The sequence below is a fragment of the Artemia franciscana genome, chromosome 1, assembly GCF_032884065.1.
Source record: "Artemia franciscana chromosome 1, ASM3288406v1, whole genome shotgun sequence".
NCBI classification, from domain to species: Eukaryota; Metazoa; Arthropoda; class Branchiopoda; order Anostraca; family Artemiidae; genus Artemia; species Artemia franciscana.
In genome coordinates, this window is record NC_088863.1 from 24,502,721 (window position 1) to 24,519,743 (window position 17,023).

General features: G+C 34.0%; 1 protein-coding gene across 1 annotated transcript in view; it reads left to right on the top strand.

Annotated features, from left to right (window-relative positions):
• Nucleotides 1–1,544: 1,544 nt before the first annotated feature.
• Nucleotides 1,545–17,023, top strand: part of LOC136027275 (chondroitin sulfate synthase 1-like) — a 79,897-nt gene continuing 64,418 nt past the window's right edge. The window contains exons 1-2 of the mRNA XM_065704359.1: nucleotides 1,545–1,689; nucleotides 5,911–6,526. Of these exons, the coding sequence (XP_065560431.1) occupies nucleotides 5,927–6,526 (600 nt within the window). The 5' untranslated portion in view covers nucleotides 1,545–1,689; nucleotides 5,911–5,926. The remainder of the gene's footprint in view (nucleotides 1,690–5,910; nucleotides 6,527–17,023) is intronic.

The following is a 17,023-nucleotide window of genomic DNA, read 5'->3' on the forward strand; positions in this document are numbered from 1 at the left end:
ATTTTAATCCTGATCTGTAGACATAAAAAATGAACTCAGCTAGCCTTAATAATATTTTACTCATATTTAGCAGAAGAATTTCATAACAAAATAAAGGTGCCCTAAAAGAAAAATTGGTTAAATAATGTTTAAAATTCCCCAGAAAAATGTGTAGTTCATTCAGGTTTTTTGCAATGTGTTAATATTTGTGATTTGGTAAAATTTATAATATTTAGTTTACCTATTGTTGCTAAAGGGAGGGATATATTAACAAGATAAGCTTGTTTTGGTTTTACTTGGTTGTTTTACATTTGCTGTTTTTTTTCATAGGCATGTATTTTGGGGGTGATACCTGACGCGGGGATGCCATGGATATTCTATGGTAGCCACAACACTGTGCTGGGTAGAGAATTTAGAGTGGCGAAACCCTATATAGGCCAGTGTATTCTCCTGATGAGCCCTTATGTTGGGTGTTGCCTCTGAATTATTTGTCTATATTATTTTTTCTATTGTTCGGTAAATGACGACTTATACTTATTGACGACATGACTGCCTGTCCATGGATTATTCTTTATGGTTGATTGTGTGTGGCTATGCTGTTTGACCTATGTGATTGTATGGATGAGTAGGGTTAAGGCCTCATTCAAGTGCTGGTCTATATTAATCACTAATTTAGGAAAACAGTCTTCCTTTTCTCCTTCTGTCTTTTTTTTTTTTTTTTTTTTTTTTTTTTTTTTTTTTTTGTGCTGTAGCATTGGTGATTTCTCTTTTCATGATAATAAATAACTAAACGATAATAACTACAATTACGTGGAATTTATATAAGACAGAAATTATAAGCAGTAGAATAGGATGTATGCTACATTCTTTTAATTGGAGTAGATTCTTTACTTTGTCACAACTACTGCTGATGTTATCATGTATGATGCACACATCGTAGGTCATAATACCCATGTAAAATCACAATGATTGAAGAAAGACTGTGGCTCAAACAATAATAAGACCGAAATTGCCGCACAGAAAAGAACCATAAATCATAGTTATCTGTTTGATAAATACAATATCTCTAATTCTATATCCTAAATGATGAGCTAACGCAGTTCAAGAAAGGTATATTGCACCTAGTCGCTTTCCAAAAGAACCACCTTCTTTCGGTCAGACTTTGGATTTCTTGACCAGTTCTATGGATGATGCACATAATAACCCGTTCTATGGATGATGCAAAAAAAATGCTGCTTTTATGGGGATGAGATTAAATGCTTTTTCAAGATAAAATTATGGTATGATGAAAACCTGTTGACAGATTCAAAACAAGTGCATATTTTGAGGTAGTTATTCAAGGTGGTTGTTCAAAAACAGTTACTAAGAATAACCAATAGTTAAAATAAGTATTATTTAGGAACAAAGCACTATAATTTCCCATAGAACTGTAGAAGTGTTTCAGATATGTCCCCGAAGAAACCACTCTGAGAACCATTTTATTTTTCCCATCAGAAATTCCATTTGACTCGCATTCTGTTCATTTGTGTGAATAGATGGCGTGATAGCCCGCTGAAACTGTTTTTTGATTTGAAATAAAAAAATGTGATTGGTTAGATTCTGTACAATAGCAATACTGAATGAGCAACTAAAGACGGTTTAAAGACTAGTAGTTTTAGTCAGGTTTCGCTTCCAATTAGTAAGGAATGTATGAGAAGATTATGTATGGAGGTACTAAACTTGTTGTCTAAAATTAAATTCATTTTAGGCTACTAAAGAAGGACAGACTAGTCCAGGCCTAGGGCTCTACTGACCTACAGGGGCGGATATAGAATTAATATCCCACTTGAGAGTGATACTGATAAAAACCCGGCCCGTAAAAGGCACTTTTCTGATCCTTTAATAAATGTAGTTTTTGTCCTTCTTGGGAGCGGGGGGGGGGGCATGTGACTCCAAACCACATCCTGGATCCACCCTTACTAACATAATTGTTTTAAATTGACTGAATGGGCCTAGTGGATGATGACTTCTGAAGAAAACAAGCTGAAAAAACAAAAGTAACAGACCTTACTATTAGATTCCTTATTTTAAGCCTCTTACCAATATCAAGGTTATTTTTCTGTCAATACACCCCCACCCCTTTCTGATAGTCCCATATGTTGGGACTGGTGCCAAAGATATTAGCACTGGTGGATCCAAACCCAAGCCCCCCAAGATTCTTATGGCACTGCCCTTTTTTTTATCCTTTTTTTACTCTTTTTTTTAGAATAAATTTGTCAATTTTGTCAATATCTGTTCCTGGTATGGTATCTAGGGATGATGGTACTCAGGGATAAATTAATTACAGCACCCCCAGCTGACTCAAATATAAGTAAAAAAAAAGAACAAATCAAAGTGAAAATGGGCAGTTCCCTTCCTGCAGCATTTCTCAAAGCCACTGTGCCTGGCAGGGTTGTTAGTAGCCAAGATATTTTTTTGGGGGGGGGGGGAGCAAGGAATTTTACCATCCTGCTTGTCATTTTTACTGACTGTTTTGTTTTATCAATAACTAGCATAATGCCTGTTTTGAATATGATGCTTAAAATCACTGCTTAAGTCATTAAAACCACTACATTTACCAACCAAGATTGAAATTTTGGTATATTTCTTGTCACTATTTTCATGGTCTTTATTTCACCAAATGAAAAATTGTGGAGCAATCTGTAAAATCATGGCAGGAGTATGTAAAAATGCTGTTTTTATTGACCAAGTTTGAGATTTCGGTAAAATTCTAGTTAATTGACTTCTTGCTATCTCAGAAAGGATTTAGGTTAGGAAAATGAAACTTTCAGGGATGGGTGTACAGGCTAAAGTATGTCCCTGAAAGGTATTTTAAAGTATCCACCTCCCTTCCTTCTCCCTCTAGAGGGCCCTGAAATGTGCCAACATGACAGGTCTATACCCATTGAAATTTTGACAAAACAACATTTTACCTTATTTTTCATCTACTAGTTGCTTTTTCTCTGCCTTTAGTTCTGAAAATACAATTCCTGTTATTTAAGTAGAATTTTGAACCATATCAATGTTTTTGTTTTTGTTTTTTTAATTTAGGAAATGTATTTGCATATCTTTAAAACCTTATAGAATAGAATTGAGCTAAGTTATGTAGCTGAAAACAATTTTGTTGTACTTTGAGTAAGCAGAAGATCTATTTTGCAAGGTTTCACTTTTATAACAAACATATTTTTAAAGATCATCAAAAGTCAGGGCCCTCTAGAGGGAGAAGTAGTGGAGGTAGTTGCTTCATAACACCTTGTTGGGACGTACTTTAATCAGTAGATTTATCCCTGAAAGTTTCATTTTCCTAACCTAAACCCTTTCTGAGATAACAAGAAGTCAATTAACTAGAATTTTACTGAGATTTCTTTAAATAACATGTCAGTATTTTTGTGGTCTTTATTTAACCATACATAATTTGGACAGAGAAAAAATCATGGCGCTTTGCACCATGATTTTTTTTAACCAATGTCAAAATTTTTTTTTTTTGGGGGGGGGCATTTTACAGCCTTATGAAACCCCTGGTGCCCAGGGAAACTGTCCCAATCGCCCTCCCCCCTGAAAGGGCTCTGATTATATATGACATGTGTAATATAATATTACATGTAGTATTGTATGTAGTATAGGGGACCAGTAGCATAATTTTGGTGAAGTCCACATTTTTTCATGGTGTTGCAAGAGCCAAGGAGGCTATGCCAGTTGAAGAAAATCTTACAACAACGATTGGATCTAGTCAGTGATTTTGGCTTCTTCTGAAAATATGTTCAAGCTTTCCTGGATCAATACAATTATGAGTAATATAAAAAAGCTCAAATTATGGCTCTAGAATGTGTTTTTAAGTTCTAATGCATACCATCCTTCTACTTGCAAGGATTCTGTAAAGATGATTATTCAACCCACCCCTATTAGTTCCTCCAGAGCCAATGGGGGTGCATATGGCATCAACAAAGCCTCTCTACTCATCACAAAGCAGTGCTTCAGCAGTGATGTCTTTCCATTCAGGTACTTATAACCAAAGGCAGATCTAGAGCAAAATCTAGGAGGAGGGTAATGTAAAGTGGGTACCAATAATTGACAAGTTTATTTTAAAAAGCAAAGAAGACAAATGAAAGTGCCAGAAAAATCTTGGGGGGGGGGATCTGACCTTGCTAATAGTTATCCTCAATGTTCAAAAGTTTGCTACAGGGGGTTCTTTGGATGGCCTCATCTTCTTTGGCTGCCTGGTTTCCAATTGTCTGATGACGGTGACCTTTTTTCATCTAGAGATGCCACACATGTAAACCTTTATCCACTTTTGAAAAAAAAAGAAATTAAGTTATTTAGTTTGTAAAAGAAATTGAAGTTCGACTTAGAATCTGGTATGTTGGGACTGTAGACCTATGCAAAGTAGTCCTCAGTATTTGATTCAGAACAAGACAAACTTGATTTTTTTTTTTGCTAAGACTAGCAATAGGCCTATATCTACCAAATCTTTTAATCCTTGCAAGTATGCAAGGGGTGGAGGAAAGAGCTTAAAATCATATTCACAGGGATCTAATTTATGAGAGGGAGCTATGGGCTCATTTATGAGAATTCTGTGAACTAAGACGACTAGAAAATTACTAAAGAAGTCAGTGTATCTTGCTGCTACAAACAAAAATCCTTTGGTTATATCTTTTATCGGTAATCTTCTATTGACTAAAAACTAATGTTACAACCTTATATTTGACACATTAATTCCAAGGTGTTTTGTAACTTTGTTAGATTTGTTTCTTCTTGAGCTTTAGAACAAAAGTCTTCATTATTCTCCAAGCAGCATGGAGCTCCCTTCTGCTGTTTATGTCCCTAGCATGACACATTGCTGAATTTGACATGGTGCTTAAAGCAAAGTTCCAGTATCAGAAGAGAAGAATCATCTTGGAACATCTGAGTGGTCACCAGTAAGGCAATATTTCAAATAAAAATAAAGAGGAACTCTGTCCAACAAAAGAACTTGATTCAGAATCAAAGGTTTTATTTTGTAGAGAAGATGAGGCCCCCTGTTCTTCTGCTCATTTTCCCTTCCCCATATTCTGGGGGGTCAATAATGGTGAAATTGATTAATAACAATACTAAAAAGGTAATGTTTAATATAACAAATCTGAATATAACCGTTGAGACAACTATTAATGGAAAGATAGACTAGCTCCATTTCCATTTTAAGTTTCCCTTGCTGTTCAGTTTTTCCTGAATAGCAAGATTACAGTTCATGCCAGGAAATTTTGAATTCTTGCCAGAGAGCTTGATAATTAATTTCAGAGATTTTGTTGTAAGATAAGCAAGGCCTCCTATGATAAGGAATTTGTATTAGAGAAGTATCCAGCTCTTCTGTATTTATAAGACTTGACAGATTCTATAAACATCCATCTCAACTTTGAATTAAAAAAAAAAACAACATAAATTTAGTTTTGAGTTTGCTACTCTGCACTGTAGGCCTAACCAAGAATGACAGCTGAAACTTCGGTATCGCATCTTTTATTGCTTTTGGCTCATCAGTTGAATTGTGTTCAGTGCTTCCACTCTCCCCAAATTTGCAGGGATTTCCTTGAAAATATCGCAAAAACGGAGCAGCGAAAATGCTTTGGCCTGTAAGCGTCAAAGAATTACCTAATAACGTCAAAGCCCTGGGTTTAGAAAAAGACAAAGAATGACCGCACAATTAACATTGAAAGTCGAAATAGTGATTTAGTGTGGGAAAAAAGTCAATCTGATGTTTTGTAATTTTTTTTTTGTCTTCAAGCAAACCATTATTATCCAATAAAAAAAATGTTTTTGAAACCTTTAACAACTATATGAAACTTGTTTTGGTTGTATATTTTTTACACATTTGCTATTTATTTACTATGCTTTTTGTATTTTTACCTTTTTCTATTTTATAATTTTACCATTTATTTGTAGGTAGTTCACCTTAACAATGAGAAGAATGCTGCGACACACTTTTCTCGGAAGAAATGCCTTCTGGAAACTATTAATAGGAATTATTTTTGGAATATTAATGAGCACCGAAATTCGATGGTTAATAGTTCCTGGATATAAAGAGCTTTTCCAGTGTAAATTTGGCTCTCTATCATCAGGGAGCCATCCATCGCCATCCAAGCAACAGCCACCAACTGAGACAAGGGTTGAGAATATCAAGTATGATATTCCTAAAAAGGAACTTTTACTAGTCGGAATTATGACTGCTGATAAGTACTTAGATAACCGAGCAATTGCTGTGTACAATACTTGGGGTAAATACGTGCCTGGTAGAATATTATTTTTTACATCTGAGAGCTCTAATCTCTCCCTTCCTCTTCCAATAGTTGCTCTTCCCACAGTGGATGACTCGTATCCACCTCAGAAAAAGTCGTTTTTGATGCTAAAGTACATGTACGAGAATTATGGGGACAAGTTTGAATGGTTTATGAGAGCTGATGATGATGTCTATCTTAGAACAGACAAATTAGAATCATTCCTAAGAAAAGTAAATTCATCCAAAAATCTATTTATTGGTCAAGCTGGCAGGGGAATTCAGGTATTTTGTTCATTTTTAATTTGGTATTTGGTTGTTGCTGGCTTTGTTTTCAATATGTGCGATAACCTGTGATTATACAAACTTTGGTTAAAGAAGGTGGATCAAGGTCCGTACATACACAACGGTAGGAAAAATTACAAGGTAGTAAAAGGTAAATACAAAAAAGGTAGGAAAAATGATTTTGCTATGAATCTATACCAAGGATAAAAGCTATAGCATTCATCGTGACTGCTGCGTAGAAAAGTCTTGAACTTTATTTTAGGGATTTTCTTTTGTATCAATTAGGGAGACTCTTCAAAATGTTGTAAGGTACTCTTTAATGTTCCAAGGCCTATGTTAAGGTAAAATATCCGCTGAACATGGGTGTATCAAGAGTTTTCGTTCGAAGGGGGGGGGATATTTTTCCCGGATGGAGGCTGTACAAAAACTTTAAAAAATTAAAGATCTGCTTTTATGTATTTTTGTTAAGTTTTTACAAGTTGAATTTTTCTAGGGAGGGGGTCAAACCCCGTAAGCTCCTCCATTCTCGATGTGTTTTTTTCCTGTGAATTTTACCATTAATTTTTCTTTTTTGTGCAAACCTCATGAAAAAATAGCAGTTTCGTGATTTTTTGAAAAGCTACTTGCGAAATTTTATAATGTCCCCTAAACCAATATTGGTGTGCAGTTTATGCCATTATTCACTACTGTTTCTAAAATCATACCTGGACATGAGGGGGATCGGGTGCTTCTTCACTAAGACTCGGAAAAACTTTAATACAAAATTTAGTTTTTGGGGTATCACTGGCATCACCCCCCCCCCTATTTTGGAAAACAGATTGTAAACCAGCAAAAATAATCGTTTTCACCTTAGTCTAGGCTATATGTAGCGGCCTTGAGGTCACTCGAAATAATTATTGTCATGTTTTACCGGAACACACAATAATTAACATGGTCATTTGTATTGTAATTGTCAAACTCTAAAATATACATTACATTAGGAGTTTCCTGTTTCTTTATTTTATGCAGAAAATTGGACAACAATAGGTATATCAAGTTAACGACCTACTTAGGAATTGTTTGCTTTAGATGATAGGAATGGAATTTTTTTTTATAAGACTAGTTGATGCAGCGTTGCCAACGCGGTACAATCGTGCCGTATTTGGTTTAGCTTAGAGATCGTTTTGCAACGCGGTACAATTGGAAAATTTGTGGTACAATACAAAATTTTCTGTACATTAGGGTTTTACTTCCTCCTTTCTGACTCGGATGTCTGTTCAAGTTTTAGTTTATCGAAAATTTTCGTCTTGTTATGGTAAACTTTTAACATGCTGTTCAGATTAGTTTCTTGTGGTACAATTTTAGGTAGAAAACTAGTACAGTATTTTTTCAAAGCTTTGTCAACGCTGCATTGCTGCCGCCTTAGGTTGAATCAAGAGTTTTAGCTTAGGCTACAAGTCTATTAAATCTCCATTGGTGATCCAACCACTTATTACAGCTCATTGTCTTTTAGATTTGAAAACCAAAGATATACTTTTTTATGCATATCCATTTAAATAGCCATTGAACCATTGTCAGTTTGAGCCGAATTTAGTTCTGAATACCCAGCCACCATGCTTGAGTAGCAATTGTAAAGTAGACTATTTAACAAAAAAAAAGAACCAATAAATCATTTTATGCTCAGCGAGAAGCAAACAATAAGTTTGCTCTAAAAAAGTTGCCAGTACAGTATATTTCTATATAGTTTTTCCTCTGTTGTCCAATATTCCGAAATTGATTTATTTCAACGTATCGTTCTCAAATCCAAATGAAATACATCAGTAGTGGAGGGATTATACTCTAAAGATTATACTCTAAACCTCGTTGTATATACCCTAAAGGTCATTAGCATTACTTAATATTCAGTAATCCCATGAAAATTCAATTCGTAAATTTTCATTCAGGCTGAATGAAACCGGCTTACATTTTTATAAGCTTACACGGAGCGCAGTAAAGCGGAATTCTAAACGCATTTTATAATATGAGCCGAATTTTAGTGAATCAAAAGTGACATGTCTGCTATTCCTTTTTTTCCTATGACACGCGCCTGGGTATAGTAAACCAGCGAACTTATATTCCCCAGTGAATCAATTGCTATGGCATTTTTTAGAGGAACTTACGGTCATCCATGTCCAACATCGGAAATGTATGCGTGCGTTGTCATGACAGTGACTGATTAGATTCCTTTGTATTACAGAAAAAAATAACACCTTTATTGATGATGGATATTCGAGAGTAACTTTCCAGAGATGATAGCACTTAAAGAGAAAGCAAACATAAAACTATTTGTCGATGACGAAGATCAATTTCATGTTTATGGTCTCGGTAACACGTTACCTTTTGATAGATCCTATCACCACCGTTCTGGTATTAGCATTCAAATCAAAGTTAAGGGAAAAAGAAATGCGTACTGCTGCACCAATGTCATAATGGATATCTTGTCCCTGTGCCAAAATTGCAAACTATGTTAAAATAATTTGGTAATAGACATTGAAATCACCAGTGAAATAAAGAGGACATTGGCAGAAAATATAACAATGGGGATATTATCAAAAATTTAATTAAACACTTTTGACTACAATAAACTAAGGTATTTAATAAATTCCGAGTGTTTTGGTTGCCGGTTGAGTACCAAAAATTAGTAAAAGCACTTTTGACTACAAAAAACTCAGCTACTTGGTAAATTCTAAGTCTTTTAATTGCTGAATAAGGATAAAAAAGTAATAAAAAAGCACTTTTTGCATGAAACACAGTCAGCTAGTGTGTAAATTCTGAATGTCTTAATTGCTGAATGAGATTGAAAAATTTAATAAAAGTAATTTTGGCTACAATATACTGAGGGAGTTAATTAATTGTGTGTGTTTTAGCTGCTGAGAGATTAGCAAAAAAATTAATAAGCGCACTATTGACTACAAAAAAAACTCGGCTAACTGGTAAATCCTGAGTGTTTTAATTGCCGACACTGTATCAAAAATTTAGAAAGAGCACTTTAGAGTACAACAACCTCAGCTACTTTGTAAATTCTGTTTTTTTTAATTGGTGACTGAATATGAACAAATGAATAAAAAGCCCTTTTGCATAGAACAAACTCAGCTAGTAGGTGAATTCCGAGTGTTTTATTTGCTGACTGATTATTAAAAATTTTATAAAAGCACTTTTGACTACAATAAACTCAGGTAGTTGATAAATTGCGAGTGTTTTAGCTGCGGGCTGAGTGCCAAAAAAATTAATAAAAGCATTTTTGATTTCAACAAACTCAGCTACTTGGTAAATTCTAAGTCTTTTAATTGGTGACTAAGTATCAAAAGGTTAATAAAAAAGCACTATTGCATAGAATAAACTCAGCTAGAAGGTAAATTTTGAATGTCTTAGTTGCTGACTGAGCATCAAAAATTTAACAAAAAACCTTTTGACTACAATAAACTGAGGGAGTTGATAAATTCCGAGTTTAAGTTGCTGACAGAGTACCAAAAAATTAAATAAAAGTACTTTTGGCCACAAAAAAATCTCAGCAAGCTGGTAAATTCCGAGTGTTTTAGTTACCAATAGCGTACCAAACATTTATTAATAGCACTTTTGAGCAGAGCAAACCCTGCTACTTGGTAAATTCCGAGTCTTTTAATTTGTGACTGAGCATACAAAACTAAATAAATGCACTTTCGCATACAACAAACTCAGCCAGTTGGTAAAACATCAAAAATTAAATAAAATTACTTTTGCATACAATAAACTCAGATATTAAGTAAACTCCGAGTGTCTTAGTTGCTGACTGAGTATCAAAAGTTTAATAGTAGCACTTTTTACTACAATAAACTTAGGTACTTGATAAATTCCGTATGTTTTAGTTGCTTGCTGTGTACCGGAAAAATTAATAAAACCACTTTTGACTACAACAAACTTTGCTCCTTGGTAAATTCCAAGTCTTGTAATTGGTGATTGAGTATCGAAATATTAATCAAAAAGCTCTTTTCGATAGAACAGGTTCAGCTAGTAGGTAAAGTCTGAATGTCTTAGTTGCTGACTGAGCATCAAAGAATTAATAAAAACTCTTTGAATACAATAAACTGAGGGAATTGACAAATTCCGAGTGCTATAGTTGCTGGCTGAATACAAAAAATAAAAAAATAAAAATAGCACTCGTGACTACAATAAACTTAGCTGCTTGGTAAATTCCAAGGCTTTTAATTGGTGACTTGTATCAAAAATTTAATAAATACACTTTGTATACAATAAGCTAAGGTAGTTGATAAATTCCAAGTGTTTTGGTTGTTGGCTGAGTCTCAAAAAATTAATAAAAGCACTTTTGACTCCAACAAACTCAGCTACTTGATAAATTCCAAGTCTTTTAATTGGTGACTAAGTATAAAAAAAATAATCAAAAAGCACTTTTTTGTATGGAACAAACTCAGCTAGTGGGTAAATTTCGAATGTCTTCATTGCAGACTTAGCATTAAACTAAGGGAGTTGATAGATTCTGAGTGTTTTAGCTACTGAAAGAGTAGCAAAAAAAATAATTAAAGCACTTTTGGCTACAACAAACTCAGCTAGCTGGTAAATTCTGAGCGTTTTAGTTACCGACGGTGTATAAAAAAATTTAGTAATAGCACTTTCGAGTACAAACACCTTAGACACTTGCGGCTGGGTACCAAGAAATGGGACTATGGTCTTTGGCCATAACCTGGGACTGGGTCTTTCAATTTGCAACTGGGTACCAAGAAATTAATAAAAGCACTTTTGCATAGAACAAACTCAGCGAGTAAGTGAATTCCGAGTTTTTAGTTGCTGACAGAGTGTCAAAAATTTTATAAAAGCACTTATGACTACAATAAACTCAGGTAGCTGATATATTCTGAGTGTTATAGTTTGGGATGAGTACCAAAAAAATTAATAAAAGCACTTGATTTAAACAAACTCGGCTACTTGGTAAGTTCTGTCTTTTAATTGGTTACTGAGTATCAAAAAGTTAATAAAAAAGCACTATTGAATAGAACAAACTCAGCCAGTAGGTAAATTTCGAATGTCTTGGCTGCTGACTGAGCATCAAAAATTTAATAAAAACACTTTTGACTACAATAGACTGAGAAAGTTCATAAATTCCATGTTTAAGTTGCTGAAAGAGTACTAACAAACTAAATAAAAGTACTTTTGACTACAGCAAACTCAGTAAGCTGGTAAATTCCGAGTGTTTTAGTTACCGATTGCGTCTCATTTTTTTTTTAATAAATGCACTTTTGAGTACACTTAACGCAGCTACTTGGTAAATTCCGAGTCTTTTAATTGGTGACTGAGCATAAAAAACTAAATAAAGCACTTTTGTATACAACAAACTCAGCTAGTTTGTAATTTGTGAGTTTCTTATTTGCTGACTGAGTATTGAAAATTTAATTAAAGCACTTTTATCAAAAGTTTAATAGAAGTACTTTTGACTGCAATAAACTCGGGTTCTTGATAAGTTCCGATTGTTTTAGTTTCAAGCTTAGTACCAAAAAAGCACTTTTGACGTCAACAAACTAAGCTACTTGGTAAATTTCAAGTCTTAATTGGTGACTGAGTATCAAAAAGTTAATAAAAAACAATATTGCGTAAAACAAACTCAACTAGTAGGTAAATTTCGAATGTCTAAATTCCTGACTGAGGATCCAAAATTTAATAAAAAGACTTTTGACCACAATAAACTGAGGGAGTTTATAAATTCCGAGTTTAAGTTGCTGACAGACTACAAAAAAATAAATAAAAGTACGTTTGACTTCAACAAATTTAGGTAGCTGGTAAATTCCGAGTTATTTAGTTACCGATTGCATATCTAAAATTTAATAATTGCACTTTAGAGTACATCAAATTCAGCTACTTGGTCAATTCTGAGTCTTTTAATTGTTGACTAATTAAAAGCATATGAAAATTAAATAAAAGCACTTTTGCATGCAGCAAACTCAGCCAGTTGGCAAGTCTGGAGCATTTGGTGACTGGGTATCAAAAATGTAATAAAAGCACTTTTGCACACAATAAACTCAGGTAGTAGGTAAACACCGAGTGTCTTAGTAGGTGACTGAGTATCAAAAGTTTAATAGAAGTACTTTTGACTACAATAAACTAAGGTAGAAGGTAAAATCCAAGTGTCTTAGTTGGTGACTGACCATCAAAAATTTAATAAAAGCACTTTTTACTTAAAAAACTCAGCTACTTGGTAAATTCCAAGTCTTTTGGTTGGTGACTGAGTATAAAAAAATTAATAAAAAACCAAGTTTTGCATGGAACAAACTCAACCAGTGGGTAAATATGGAATGTCTTAATTGCTGACTGAGTATCAAAGGCTCTTTTGACTACCTAAGGGAGTTGATAAATTCTAAGTGTCTTAGCTTTTGATAGAATAGGAAAAAATTAATAAAAGTACTTTCGCCTACAACAAACTCTGCTAGCTGGTAAATTCTGAGCGTTTAAGTTACCGACAGTCTATCACAAACTTTAGTAATAGCACTTTTGAGTACAACAACGTCAAAAGTTTGGCCTGGTCAATTCTGAGTCGTAATTTGTGACTGAGTATCAAAAAATTAATAAAAAGCACTTTTGCATAGAACAAACTTAGCGAGTAGATGAATTCCGAGTGTTTTTGTTGCTGACTGAGTATAAAAATTTTGTAAAAGCATTTTTGACTACAATAAACTCAGGTAGTTGATAAATTCCGAGTGTTTTAGTTTGGGCTGAGTACCAAAAAAAAACACTTTTTGATTTCAACAAACTTAGCTACTTGGTAAATTTTTAGTCTTTTAATTGGTGACTGAGTATCAAAAAGTTAATTAAAAGCACTACTGTATAGGACAAACTCATCTAATAGGTACGTTTCGGATTTCTTAGTTGGTGACTTAGAATCAAAAATTTAATAAAAACATTTTTGACTACAATAAACTGAGGGAGTTGATAAATTCCGGGTTTAAGTTGCTGACAGAGTACCAACAAATAAACAAAAGTACTTTTGACTACAACAATCTCAACTAGCTGGTAAATTCCGAGTGTTTTAGTTACCGATTGCGTCTCATTTTTTTTTTATAATACCACTTTCGAGTATAGCGAACTCAGCTACTTGTTAAATTCTGAGTCTTTTAATTGGTGACTGAGCATAAATAACTAAATGAAGCATTTTTTCATACAACAAACTCAGCTAGTTTGTAAAATCCGAGTGTCTTATTTGCTGACTGAGTATCAAAAATTTAGTAGAAGCACTTTTATCAAAAGTTTGATAGAAGCACTTTTGACTGCAATTAACTCAGGTTCTTGATAAATTCCGAGTGTTTTGGTTTCAAGCTGAATACCAAAAAATTAATTAAAGTACTTTTGACTTCAACAAACTCAGCTACTTGGTAAATTTTGAATGTCTTAGTTCCTTATTGAGGATCAAAAATCTAATAAAAACAGTTTTGACTATAATAAACTGAGAGAGTTGATAAATTCCGAGTTTAAGTTGCTGACAGAGTACTAAGAAAATAGATTAAAGTACTTTTAACTATAACAAACTCAGATAGCTGGTAAATTCCAAGTTATTTAGTTACTGATTGCGTAGAAAAAAATTAATAGAAGCACTTTAGAGCACAGCAAATTCAGCTACTTGGTAAATTCCGAGTCTTTTAATTGGTGACTGAGCATATAAAATCTAAGTAAAAGTACTTTTGCACGCAACAAACTCTGCTAGTTGGCCAATTCCGAGTGTCTCATTTTCTGACTGAGTATCAAAAATTTAATAAAGGCACTTTTGCATACAATAAACTCAGGTAGTAGGTAAACTCCGAGTGTCTTAGTTGCTGAATGAATATCAAAAGTTTAATTGAAGTACTTTTGACTACAATAAACTCAAGTAATTGATAAATTCTGATTGTTTCAGTTGCTGGCTTAGTACAAAAACATTAACAAAACCACTTTTGGCTACAACAAACTCAGCTCTTTGGTAAATTCCAAGTCTTTCAATTGGTTACTGAGTATCAAATAATTAATAAAAAAGCACTGAGTTTGTAGAACAAACTCAGCTAGTTGGTAAAGTCCGAGTGTCTTAGTTGCTGACTGAGCATCAAAATTTAATAAAAACTTTTTAATAAAAACTCATTTGAAATAAAATGAGGGAGTTGATAAATCCTGACTGCTTTAGTTGATGGCTGAATACAAAGAAATATCACTTTTGACTACAACAAACTCGGCTACTTAGTAAATTCTGAGTCTTTTAATTGATGACTGAGTATTGAAAAATTAATAAAAAACCATTTTGCATAAAACAAATTCAGCTAGTAGGTAAGTTTTGAGTGTCCCAAAAAATTCTACGTCACAAAAAAGATTCCAAGTCCAGAAAAGGGGGATTGGGGAGGGGTATTGGTGGCCTCTTGGAGGTCGGACATTGATGACCATAAGTTGTCTAAAAAAATGCCATATCAATTAATTCATTGGGGAACATAAGTTCCTTGGTTTACTTTACCCAAGCACGTGTTATAAGAAAAAAGATTTATCAGACATATGCTTTTTAATATATTAAAACTCGGTTCATAAAATGTGTCTAAAATTTCGCTTTATATTTGCTTCATGTAAGAATCCTATAAAATATGTGACAAAAATGTAAATTCAATTTAAGACGCCTAAAAAATGTATTAAAAAATTTTATTTTGTTGTTGTATTGTCATGGATTACTGTTTACTAAGTAATGCTAATGACCTATAGGGTAAATGCAGTGAGGTTCAGGCCATAATCTTTCGATCCTTATGCGTAAGTTCTGACCGTAGATACCCACCACTACATACATCTAATTTTTTTCACAGAATAGTGTCAGATTTTTTCTCGGTCATTACACAACTTGGTGGTTTTGCATATTCTGCCCCTCCAAGAAAGGGTAGGTGCTTGAAGGTCCCACTAGTCTGTGTAGTATTGCTAGAAATAATTTCCAATTAGGGAATTCTGGACCCCGGGGAAAGTTCAGGATGATTTTTTGTTTGCGTGGGAATCTGACCAGTCGGCTCCCTCCGATTTTCTTGGGAATGGGTGGTTTTCGGACAGTTTAGAGGAGTGAATCGCCCTTTGTACACGTATTGGCCGACCTATCGCACTTCATTTAGTTCAACGCGAACTAGCTAGTCTGCTTTGAAAACGTAAAAAAAAACGGCATCGCATCAATTCTAACAGTACTGGCGTCAATTCACAAAAATGTAGGGGGAAGGGCCAAAGGGTTTTTTTTTAACTGATGGAGGTAATTTTGCTATTTTTTCGATAAAAATACCAATTAAAAGGATTTCTTTGTGGAAATCAAAGAATAGGTATTTTTTAAATTAAGGGAGCACCTTCAATTGACGCCGCTGTGAAAAAGCACAGTTCGTAAAGTGTAGCATTAGCTATATTTTTCCACCGGTCAGTCAGGTTTATCCCGTTTCGAGGCCTAATGGACCACCTCTGTCATAGCTAGATTACGATTGTAAATCTGAAATTCTTATGCGTGTAGATATGCATTCGAAGACATTTATTGAAGGCTAAAGTACCAAGAATTACTCTCGTCATGCTTTCTCCTAGCTTAGTAATAGATCAGTTCTGTTTGGTTGTTGTTCCATGTATATATGAGTAGCAAAAGGTTGAAATAATCGCTTCTACAGGTTCGGGTCTTAGGACCAGTTCATCTTACCACAAATGACTTTTATTTGTCTTCTAATTTCCTTTGAACTCCATATAATGATTAAACCCTTTTTAGCTTTTTTTTCTCGCAGTGACAGCTTTCAGATTTTTAACCCACGCCTCCCCCCCAAAAAAAAAGAAGAAGAAAATATGCCCGTACCATGATGACTTTTGAGTTTGAAGAAGTATTGAAGCCTATCCCCATGATAAAAAAGATAACGTTGTTTAGTTGCTCTTCAACTACAAAATCGCATTTACTTGCAGTTTTAACAGCACCCAGTAAAAAACAAAACAAAAAAACCTGGTATTTCTCGATTTTAAAAATGTTTTCGTTTTTTAATGGAAAGCCCAAACGCCCATGTGAGTATTTATCTGGTGCCCCAACAGAATATAACCAGAGTCTCTGTGATTGTCTAAGTGGCAAAAAAGTAGACTTTTCTCGATTAGTGTCTTGTACTTTGAATAATATATTAAGAACATAAAAAAAGATATTTAAAGTCCCGTAAATTAAAATACAATAGGGATGAATTACCCTATTGTCAAACTAGAACTGTGTCCTCATTAGAAAGAATCTTATTAGGGAGAGAAATGTAGAACATTGTAATAAGAAAGGAAGCATTCTCTCTATTGTATTTTAAGTATTATCAAATTGACACTTGCGGATGAGGCATAAGAACTAGTTCTTTGAATTGGAGGGGGGGATGATTGATTTTTTTTTAGATTTGTAATAAGACATTATCATTTTGTGTCAAGGGACAATTTTAAACTTATGCGGTATTTTGAACATTTTGAACAGTAACATCAATGCATTTTGCGGTACATTGAAAGCCATGATGCGAAATCTAT